The sequence below is a fragment of the Mytilus trossulus genome, chromosome 11, assembly GCF_036588685.1.
Source record: "Mytilus trossulus isolate FHL-02 chromosome 11, PNRI_Mtr1.1.1.hap1, whole genome shotgun sequence".
NCBI classification, from domain to species: domain Eukaryota; kingdom Metazoa; phylum Mollusca; class Bivalvia; order Mytilida; family Mytilidae; genus Mytilus; species Mytilus trossulus.
Window position 1 is genome coordinate 49945750 of NC_086383.1, and position 11357 is coordinate 49957106.

General features: G+C 31.8%; 1 protein-coding gene across 3 annotated transcripts in view; it reads right to left on the reverse strand.

Annotated features, from left to right (window-relative positions):
- Positions 1 to 1335, reverse strand: part of LOC134691278 (neurogenic locus notch homolog protein 1-like) — a 61253-nt gene extending 59918 nt beyond the window's left edge. For all 3 annotated transcript variants that reach the window (XM_063551713.1, XM_063551712.1, XM_063551711.1), the window contains exon 1: positions 1199 to 1335. In XM_063551713.1, the coding sequence (XP_063407783.1) occupies positions 1199 to 1310 (112 nt within the window). In that variant the 5' untranslated portion in view covers positions 1311 to 1335. The remainder of the gene's footprint in view (positions 1 to 1198) is intronic.
- Between the last annotated feature and the right edge of the window lie 10022 nt (positions 1336 to 11357).

Sequence of the window (11357 nt, forward strand, 5' to 3'; positions counted from 1 at the left end):
GTGATTTGATATTAAACCGTACTCGGAAGAAGTTTTAGGCACAACGAATCACACAGCTGTGATATAGGGGATTGATTTGAGCCCTCAACCACTTCTGTACGTAAACAAATGTCAGAGATTCAATACTTTACTCAAGCTATTTGCCCCAAAACATAGCTCATAGGTACCAGAGTACCGATGGGAACGTGAAGGGGTTAAGGGTACCGATGGGAACGTGATGCGGTTAAGGTGGTATCTAACACTTAAAGGGAGATAACTCTGTAAAATCAACCTAACGTTTTAATCACGTTGTATTGTTAAGGAAATATTAAGCTTCTCAATGATCAAAATTAGTTGTTTGTCAAACTGCTTAGTCTCGATGCACCAGAGTTATCGTTTTTACAGCCAACCGACTCTACATATATGTATATGGAGCGTCTGGATGATCGAGACTACAAACTGCTATGTATCCAACCATTTTTTTTCCGATACAGTGATTGGTTCATTTGTTTTGAAAGTTTATATTTTTTTCAAGGGGTAAAAGTTATTTTTTTGTCAAAATTTTATGAAAATTAAACTAGGCAAATTAAATTAAATTACCATCTTAAATGGATTTATCTATTGTATTAATTGGATAACGTACCGATACTAAAACATCATTAGGCCGATATTTTAAATATGTTTAAAACTAAGTTGAGAGATTGCTTTTCCAATTGAATTTGCGATGTACATATAAGACCTGTTTTCAATATATTTGACCACCTTTGCCAATTAAAGTAGAATGGAACCCAGCAACAACTGCCAAGTTATAGTTGTTTGTTGTGCTTTAAATTTACACATCCGTAAATCGCTATTATAACGCAACATCGCTTGTAACGTTTAACTTGGTGGGATAACGTCATGAATTTTCATGACATCAATTAACAATTGATGCTATGCAAATGTACTCGCACGCGCAGACGGCGCATGGCAGATTTTAAATGTATGATTTGAGGTTGTTTTCTGTCAATTTCATTAGAACGAAGATAACAATATTGTATCTTTTGGTCCGACGGCATCAATTGGTGAATTGAAGATCGCAAAAACCCGTTGTGAGTCAACTTAACTTGTGACTATCAAATCAGCAATTGATGCCTTCGAAGTTCAAAATACAATATAGTTGTCTCCTAATTAGAATGGCAGCTACGTTGAATAAATAAGCTTGTTAAGGATAAATTACCTCTATGTCTACGCTGCCATGTTTTTGAACTTCGTCTATATCTTGAATTCACAGTATGTATGTTCAAAAATATCAAAGTCAGAAATATGCATAGAATAATCTCCTTTTGCATGATGCGTCTTGGCTACTGTGTTCACATATAAAGAATGACGACCAATTACACGGTAACAGCTTATGTTTTATATACCTTTTAATTTTTTCAATACATGTATATTAACATAATTAAAGGTTATGTAGTAAAGGAATTAAAACATGCGTAACGCAAAAAGCAAAATTTCACTTGATTAGAAAAATCATTATATCAGTTATGTAAATGCACTTTTACGAACGTTACTCAAGTTGGAAAAGTATTTTGCATTGAGTCATCACAAATCTTACAATGATGATCACAAATAATCATAAAAGGAAGTTCTGAATGATAAATATTTTAGAACGTACATTTGGTAATGGTTCATCAAGTAGAAAAGTTCTCTGAGTAACAATAAAAAAGTTAAATAACAAAAATACCGAACTCCGAGGAAATTTAAACCATCTTCATCATCCAGTCAAGCTTTTTTTTTGTTACTATTCAAAAGCATATTCTGCAAAAATGTCAAACATAATGCAAACGATTTTGAAACAGTGTGTCCAATATCAAGTTAACATTAAGACTAGTACGTAAACTTATACTGCAATCAGCTATTTTACTATACTTTAATTTTGGATGTAACAAGACTTCCGATTGGCTGACGTTATTTTGTTATGATCCCATAGACATAATTTAGTCATGTGACCGTGACGTCATCAACGTTTTTTTCATATTTTTCTACGGTTTAATATGGAATTTAGAATTAAATTATAAGAAATGACTGTAATATTTTTTCTGTCTATTCGAAATAACATAAAAGATCTGTTAAATAACCCGCTACGCGCGTTATCCAGTGTGCACCAAATTTTTTATGTTATTTCTTCATAGACAGAAAAAATATTACAGTCATTCCTTAAATACAGATAAAGCTATACATATAAACGTTTAAACGTCAATGACCTCAACTGACCTATGAGCCCCGCCTTCTTATCGGAAATACTGTATTTCATCAACAACGTCACGTCACAACCATGTCAACGTGTAGAAACAATGGTCAAACTTTTATGAATTTAAACTTGTTATGTCTTTAAATTTGTAATTTATATACCATGTTTATTAAATATTTTTAATTAGGTTCATTTTCCCTTTCTAATTCCATAAAATGTCCCCCTACCGCCTGGACTACGGTCAATGGGAAATACCCATATATTTTTTATCGGTTTCAGTATAAAAATAATATACGTATAGTGTTTTGAAATACGAAATTTATTTGTATTCAGCAAGAAACAAGGTAAATGCTCGGTAGAACCTCGCATTTTACCTGTTTTTAAGCCTCATACAAATACATTTCATATTTCAAGACACTATACGTATATTGTCTAATTCTTCCGTTTATAATAAAGTTATAGAACGTATGTGTATTATTGAACGTCCCTGCTCGCTCAGTAAAAAATCATCGCACTTCGGATTTCAAATAATATGGCTGGGCGATTATTATCAAACAAGATCATCCGCTATGTGAAGGATCCGGAGTTAGTTGAAAATGCATATATTATGTAAATATAAAAAAAGAAGGATGTAGTATGATTGCCATTGATACAATTTTCCAAAAGAGACCAAAAGACAAAAAAATTACAACTAGAGAACACAGTACGGTCTTAAATAATGAACAAAGCCCATACCGAATAGTCAGCTATAAAAGGCCCTGAAATGACAAATACTAAACAATACAAACGAGGAATCTAACGGCCTATTATGTTACAAAAATACACGAAAAACAAATAGGTAACACGTCAACAAACGACAAACACTGAATTACAGGCTCCTGACCTTGGACAGGCACATACAGCATGTAGTGGGTTTAAACATGATAGTGCCTGTTCCAAGTCAATAGCCTTTTATTTACTGGTTGTCGTTGTTTGCTGTCTGTCATTTTATTTGTCGTTTATCATTTTGTTAATAATCAGGCCATTTCTTTTTATCTTTCGTTTGAATTATTTATGTCTGGATGTAGCCTTTCTAGCTACTTATACGGAATGTGTCTTGCTAATTGTTGAAGGCTGTACGATGAGACGCAGTTGCTAAAATCTTTCGTTATTGGGCTCTGATTTAAATTTGACTTTTCGGAAATAATATCATATTTTGTTTGTTTTATATTTCCAAGTTTACCACAACTGGCACAATTTTGGCATTTGGTAATTTGGTATTTGGCACAACTTTTGGGAATTTTGGGTCCTCAATGCTCTTCAACAAAACGCGCGTCTGGCGTATAAAATTATAATCCTGGTACTTTTGATAACTAATTACCATAATGACCTCCCTGATAAATGATTGCTGTTCATGAGGAAACTATTAAACCTTAGTTGTCCAATAATAGTAAAGTAAAATTTTCTAACATTTTTTTAAGGACGTTATCCCGGATTGGTTGACCGTTTTTGAATATCTTTGTCACAAAATATCATATATATATATATATTTCTCTAACTCTTCGTCACTTTATCTTCTCTGCACCCATTGTATAAATTTTTTTAATCAACGTGTGGTTCGTTTGATCCCCGTTATATATATATATATAAATTATCGTAACCACAATAGTGTTCTATTCCTCGATTGACTACACTTCTGTTGCATATGAGATCATCCAGTCTTCTTTTGGGTTTGTGTTGTTCAGTTCTTACTTTTCAATTTATTGTTATGTGAAATTGTGTTTCGTTTTGTCGTCTTTGGTATGTTTATTTTCCTTTGGATATGTCAGTGTCTGTCGGCATAATATTTGATTCTCCCTTGATATATAAGACTCTGATTCAATTACACTTTTGGTTTGATCATACGGTACATTGTGCTTATGACTATTTTCCACAAGTCCACATTAATCAAGAATAAAAAAAATGCCAATAAACATACTATGAAGTTTTATAAATAAACTCATCACATATTCCATGATTGAATCTTTGCACGACAAACGCAATTTTGTCTCCGAGCGAGTCAGCAGTGAGCTTGAAATGTCAAAAAGGGAAAACGAAGCACGAAGTTGAATAGCCATGAAGTCTAAACATTTGAAAAGTTTGATAAATCATAGCTCGTCGCTCAATTTCGCTGAAGTCTAAACATTTGAAAAGTTTGATAAAACATAGCTCGTCGCTCAATTTCGCTGAAGTCTAAACATTTGAAAAGTTTGATAAAACATAGCTCGTCGCTCAATTTCGCTGAAGTCTAAACATTTGAAAAGTTTGATAAAACATAGCTCGTCGCTCAATTTCGCTGAAGTCTAAACATTTGAAAAGTTTGATAAATCATAGCTCGTCGCTCAATTTCGCTGAAGTCTAAACATTTGAAAAGTTTGATAAAACATAGCTCGTCGCTCAATTTCGCTGAAGTCTAAACATTTGAAAAGTTTGATAAAACATAGCTCGTCGCTCAATTTCGCTGAAGTCTAAACATTTGAAAAGTTTGATAAAACATAGCTCGTCGCTCAATTTCGCTGAATTTTTCACGATATCGAATGTACTTTCTTCTTTTTGACCTTTTGATTTGATAAAAAATTTAAAAGAATTTACACTTTCAACTAACTTCTTAAAGTTCTATTTAATATGGAATTTTAAATTCACGCCTTTTCGGTTACTAAAAAAATGATAACACCCGATCAAATCATTAACACTTTACCGCTACAGATTTACAAGAGTAAAGCAATCAGAGCATAGTCACAGTATTGAAGTGGTAAAGCTAATATTCATTCTGTATGTGGGCCTCAACTACAATATCCATCTCAATTTAGAACTTACAGAAAGAACACAAATGTTAAAAAGAAATAACCAATCAAAAATAATTTGAAGGATACCAAAGTGACATTCAAACTCACAAGTCGAAGAAAACAGTGATATCTGCGACTCTGGAAGGGTAAAATGATAGCCAACTTTGATAGAAAACCAAATAGTTATCAAAGGTACCAGGATTATAATTTAGTATGCCAGACGCGCGTTTCGTCTACATAGGACTCATCAGCGACGCTCATATCAAAATAGTTATAAATAGCATATTTTTGCGTAAATATTGAGTCACTGATAAGGTCTTTGCGTTGGAACTGAACACATTTATTCTAAAAACAGTTGTTGGCATGACACGGGTTATGTTCTTCTCATATATGTTATGATGGTATGATACTAAACCCATAACGGGAAGGATTGTGCCTGATGTTCATATGATGAAATCATAATCTTTTAGTCAGTTTAATTGAAGTCTGGAGCTGGCATGTCAGTTAACTGCTAGTAGTCTGTTGTTATTTATGAATTATTGTCATTTTGTTTATTTTCTTTGATTACATCTTCTGACATCAGACTCGGACTTCTCTTGAACTGAATTTAAATGTGCGTATTGTTATGCGTTTACTTTTCTACATTGGTTAGAGGTAAAGGGGAGGGTTGAGATCTCACAAACATGTTTAACCCCGCCGCATTTGTGCGCCTGTCCCAAGTCAGGAGCCTCTGGCCTTTGTTAGTCTTGTATTATTTTAATTTTAGTTTCTTGTGTACAATTTGGAAATAAGTATGGCCTTCATTATCACTGAACTAGTATATATTTGTTTAGGGGCCAGCTGACGTCTCCGGGTGCGGGAATTTCTCGCTACATTGAAGACCTGATGGTGACCTTCTGCTGTTGTGTTTTTTATTTGGTCGGGTTGTTGTCTTTACACATTCCCCATTTCCATTCTAAATTTTATAAACCAAACAAATACCAAATATATTCCAATCATTTTGTAAAACTTGTACATGCACTCGCTAATCAAAGCAGCTGTTATACCACGTACATAACTTCGTGATTACATATGCATTACTATGAAAAGACATGTACCTTCAATGAAATTCTTGGTACAACGCCTCCAAAGGAGAAGGGTCATTAAGGGCCATTTTTGGCCCAATCTCAAAACTAGTGCTGTGAAGGATTTCCTGGTGAAACTAACATGACTTTGCCATAAAATGTTATTTTCTAACACTTTTTGCCATTTTTTCACCATTTTTGGGCAAAAAAGTAAAAAAATCAAGAAAAAGTGAGAATTTCTGGATTTGAGTAATAACAAATTTATTAAACACAAGTTAAATGTATCCAATAATGCATATGTTATATAACAACACCAACAACTATATCAGAGTTTTTAATTGACATTAAACTGCAATTAAATGTCTTTTTTGTGGCAAAAACCATTAAAAATATACATAAAATGAGGATTTCTGGGATTATTTAATAACAATCACTCCACAAATAGTTTAAATAAAAAGTATGGTGCATATATTTTGAATTGATACAGTTTACAATTTCAAAGTTGTAAAAATACATAAGAATGCATTTTACAGTCATTTTTTGGCAAAATACTGTAAAAATCTTCATAAAGTGAGGATTTCTGGGATAACTTAATAACAATCGCTACACAAATAGTTAAAACAAAAAGTATGGTACATATATTTTGAATTGATACAGTTCACAATATCAAAGTTGTAAAAATACATAAGAATGCATTTTAAAGTAATTTTTTGGCAAAATACTGTAAAATCTTCATAAAGTGAGGATTTCTGGCATAATTTAATAACAATCACTCCACAAATAGTTTAAATAGCAAGTAGGGTGCATTAAAGACACAATGATAACTATCAACTACAATCAATTAAGTTATTTTCTATTAAAAGAGGGACGAAAGATACCAGAAGGACAGTCGCACTCATAAATCGAAAATAAAATGAAAACGGCCTTCAACAATCAGTAAAACTATACCACATAACAAGCTTAGTTTTCTTCTTTTATATTATTCATTACAAATGTCAGTTCAACCAAAAGTTCAATTACCTATCCAGCTTTTCGTGTTTTAATTTCGAATTAAGAACATGACTACATACAAATGTACAATAAATGTCAATCAAAAGTGGAAGTGTTTTACGAAAATCAATTATTTAATGGATAAACTCAATAAAGATTCAAGAATTGAACTTGTGTACGCTAAGGTGCGTTTTGTCTTGGAGTGACTCAGCAGTGACGCTCTCTAAAAGTTGAAGAAGCCAAATGAAGTACGATGTTGAAGAGTTATTGAGACCAAAACTTTGCAAGACAAAGCTCATCTTTCAATTAAGTTGATACTGTGAAAAGAGGGACGAACGAAATCAGAGGGACAGTCAAACTCATAAATTGAAATTAAACTGACAACGCCATGGCTAAAATGAAAAAGAAAAAACAGACAAACAATAGTACACTTGACACCACATATAAAAATAAAGAAGAAGCAAGACGAACCACATCAGAAACTGTGGGTGATCTCAGGTGCTCCGGAAGGGTAAAGAGATCCTGTTCCACACATGGCACCCGTCGTGTTGCTCATGTTATAACAAATCCGGTTAATAGTCTAATTCGGTAGGTCATATTCCAGAAGGGGAAGGGTATTGTAGTTACGACGAAAAGAAAATGTATTACTTGCACGACTTCAAGAACACAAATGTTAAAAAGAAATAACCAATCAATAACAAATGCAGCCTGGCAGTCATATCCTCTTATAAAAGTAGAACAAATAAGGGTGAACATTATCTAAAGGAGAGTTGAAGGATACCAAAGTGACATTCAAACTCACAAGTCGAAGAAAAGAGTGATGTCTGCGGCTCTGAAAGGGTAGAATGATATCAAACTTCTTTAGAAAACCAAAAATATTCCAATCATCTTGTAAAAATACTAATTCTAATACTCATTATGAAGTAATTATGATTTCTAGATTTTTTTCTAAATGATTCATTTTTCGTCAATAAAGTTAAAGAACGTTGTCTCATAATTCAAAGAAAGTTCAAAGAAATGCATATAGAAATAGACCACGATAACAATACAATAATTCCTATGATATTTGGTCGTGCGTATGTTCTACAAACATATACATGATATATATATATATATACATATATTATAATACTAAACGTTATGACAAAAAAGATTAGTAACCGGTAAAGTATAAGTTAAACAAAATGAGTACTGCAATCTCCATTCAGAACGAATAGAGAGAACACAAATTATTTTAGAATAACCATTCGAACACAAATTTATCAAATTATATCCTTTTTACCCACGAAAACTAGAAAAGAAAATTATGAAAAGTATTTAAGAGAGAGTTGATGGACACCAAAGGGACATTCAAACTCATAAGTTGAAAAAATAAACTGACAAGGCCATTGATTAAAAGAAAAAGAAACACACACACACAAAAGTAGACAACACACAAGATAGAAAACTAACAACTAAGCAACACGAACCCAACCAAACACTGGGGGTTATATGAGGTGCCCATGAAAGGTAAAATGATATTTAGCATTGATAGAAAACCAAACATTTTTTTACATCATATTGTAAAAGATGTGAATGTACTAACTGAACGAAGCAGCTGTTATAACATGTACAATATTTAATGATTACTATATGCGTAACTATGATCATGCACACACTTGCAACGTGATCATTGGTTCAACGACTTCAATTTGTTTTGATATTGTTTTATAAATCCTAGCAGAAAAAAAGCATTTAACGCATATTAATAACTATCAGCTGCAGTCAATTAAGTTGTTTTTAACTGATGTTTAAATTACAAAACTAAGAAGATATGTTATATTGTTATCATAATTATAATTGTATTTGCCAGACGAGAGTTTCGTCTACCCAAGACTCATCGGTGACGATCAGATCAAATTAGTTAGAAAGCCAAAAACAATTACAACATTGAAGAGCATTTAGAACACAAAATTCCAAAAAATTGTGCCAAATACGGCAAGATAATCTTTGTCTGGGATAAAAAAAAATCCTCGGTATTGTGAATAGCTCATACTTTTGCAAACAGTAAACTTATAAAAATGACAAAATAATTCATAATTATGTATGATGTAAATGGGACAACTATTTAAAAAGACCAAAATGACATAGACATTTAAACCTTAAGGTCACGTATGGCCTTCAACAATTAATAAAACCCATACTGCATAGTCAGTTTAGTGTAATGTTTAATTTTTATATCATTCATAACCAATGTCATTTCAACCAAAAGTTCTATCACCTGTCCTAGTTTTTCGTGTTTTAATATCAAATTAAGAACATGACAACATACAAATATTTGATAAACGTCAATTTAAAGTAAAACAAGTGTTTTATGGATACACATTAAATACTCCAGGATTACAATTATGTGCGCAAACGTGAGTTTTGTTTTCAAGCGACTTAGCAGTGACTTTCTTAAAGTTAAAAGAAGTCAAATGCAGTGCGATGTTGAAGAGCAATGACGACCAAAAACTTTGAAAGACAAAGTTTATCTTTCAATTTCGTTGATACTTTGAAAGTATCTGACGTATTACTCAAATGACTTTAAACCATTTAATTTCCTGACATCGATTTTGTTTTACTTTTATTACTTTGCGAGTTGATACCACTGCTAAACTAATCTACAATTTCCACTTTCCTTCTAAAGCTCCGCTCTTTTTGACATGGACTGTTAACCTCACGCTTGATCGATAAAAAAAATGGGGATATATGATAAGATTTCAGATATTTTACTATTACAGATTTAAAAACGTCAAGCAATCAGGGCACAGTCATAGTATTGTATTGGTAAAGCTAAAATTCATGATGTGTAATGACAATTTCTTGATTATTTTTTTAAAAGATTCATCTTTCGTTAAAATTTATAGAAAATTTAAAGAAATGCTTACAGAAAAAGATCACAATAACAATACAATAATTCCTATGATATTTTGTCGAACGTTTTTTCTATAAACATATATATTATAACAATAAATGTAATTGCAACATTTTAGAACTTATATAAAAGGTTAATAACCGGTACAGTATAGTAAAACAAAACGACTATTGCAATCTCAATTCAGAACGAAAAGAGAGAGCACAAATAATTGAAAAGTAACCATTCAAACACAAATATAACAAATTATATCCCCTGTTTAATGAAAAGTATTTAAAAGAGATTTGATGGACACCAAATGGATAATCAAACTCAAAAGAAGAAAATTAATTAAGATAGTCATTGCTTAAAAGATAAAGAAAGACATAAAACAGTACGCAAAACACAAGATAGAAAAGTAAAGACTAAGCAACACGAATCAAATCAAACATTTTGGATGAGTTCAGGTGCTCATAAGGGGTAAAATGATATCCAAAATTGTTAAAAAACAAACATTGTTCTATCAGAGTGGAAAAATATGAATGTACTTAATGAACTAAACAGCTGTAATAGCATGTACAATTAGTATTAATTACCATATTCATAATTATAAATAGGCATCCACCTACAAGGTTAATTTTTATCCTCGGTACAACGTCCCCAATTTAATTTTAGACATTTTTAAATATCCTAGCAGAAAAAATGACATTAACTTGAAGTCATTAAGACACAGGCAAAATTTGATCACATGAATTTCACATGAATCTCACATGAACAATTTCACGTGAGATTCACCTCAAGCGAGCTTTTACATGAAACTGACGTGAAAATTTGATTGTGAGTTTCACGTGAATTGAGATTCACATGAATTTGATGTAAAAATTTTCACGTGAATTTCACGTTAAATTCACAACAACAAAAATTGATATATTTTCATGATTTTGATTGAATTTGAAAATTTAGATGTTATTTGAAATACTCTATATTTAAAATTCATGTGCATTTCACATGAAAACAATTTACGTGATTTTCATGTGAAATTTACATGAGTTTCACATGAGATTCACACGAAACTCAAAAAAACTTATTTCATTTGAGTTTCACGTATAATAAGCTCGTTTGAGGTGAAATTCATTCATAGGAATTTCACGTGAAATTGATGTGAGTGAAATTTGCCTGTGTAACTATCAAATGAAACTTTTATTATGAAAATAAGAGTGTGCGGTTTTATTAACATTGAGACAACTATTTTCAAGAGACCAACATAGAAATAACAACTTGATCGCCAAACGGTTTTCAACACTTAGTAAAAACATTTTCTTCCTAGTCAGCCTAGTTATATTCTTTTATTTTATTCATTCCCAATGTCATTTCAACCCAAAGTTTAATTACCTATCCTGCTTTTTCTGTTT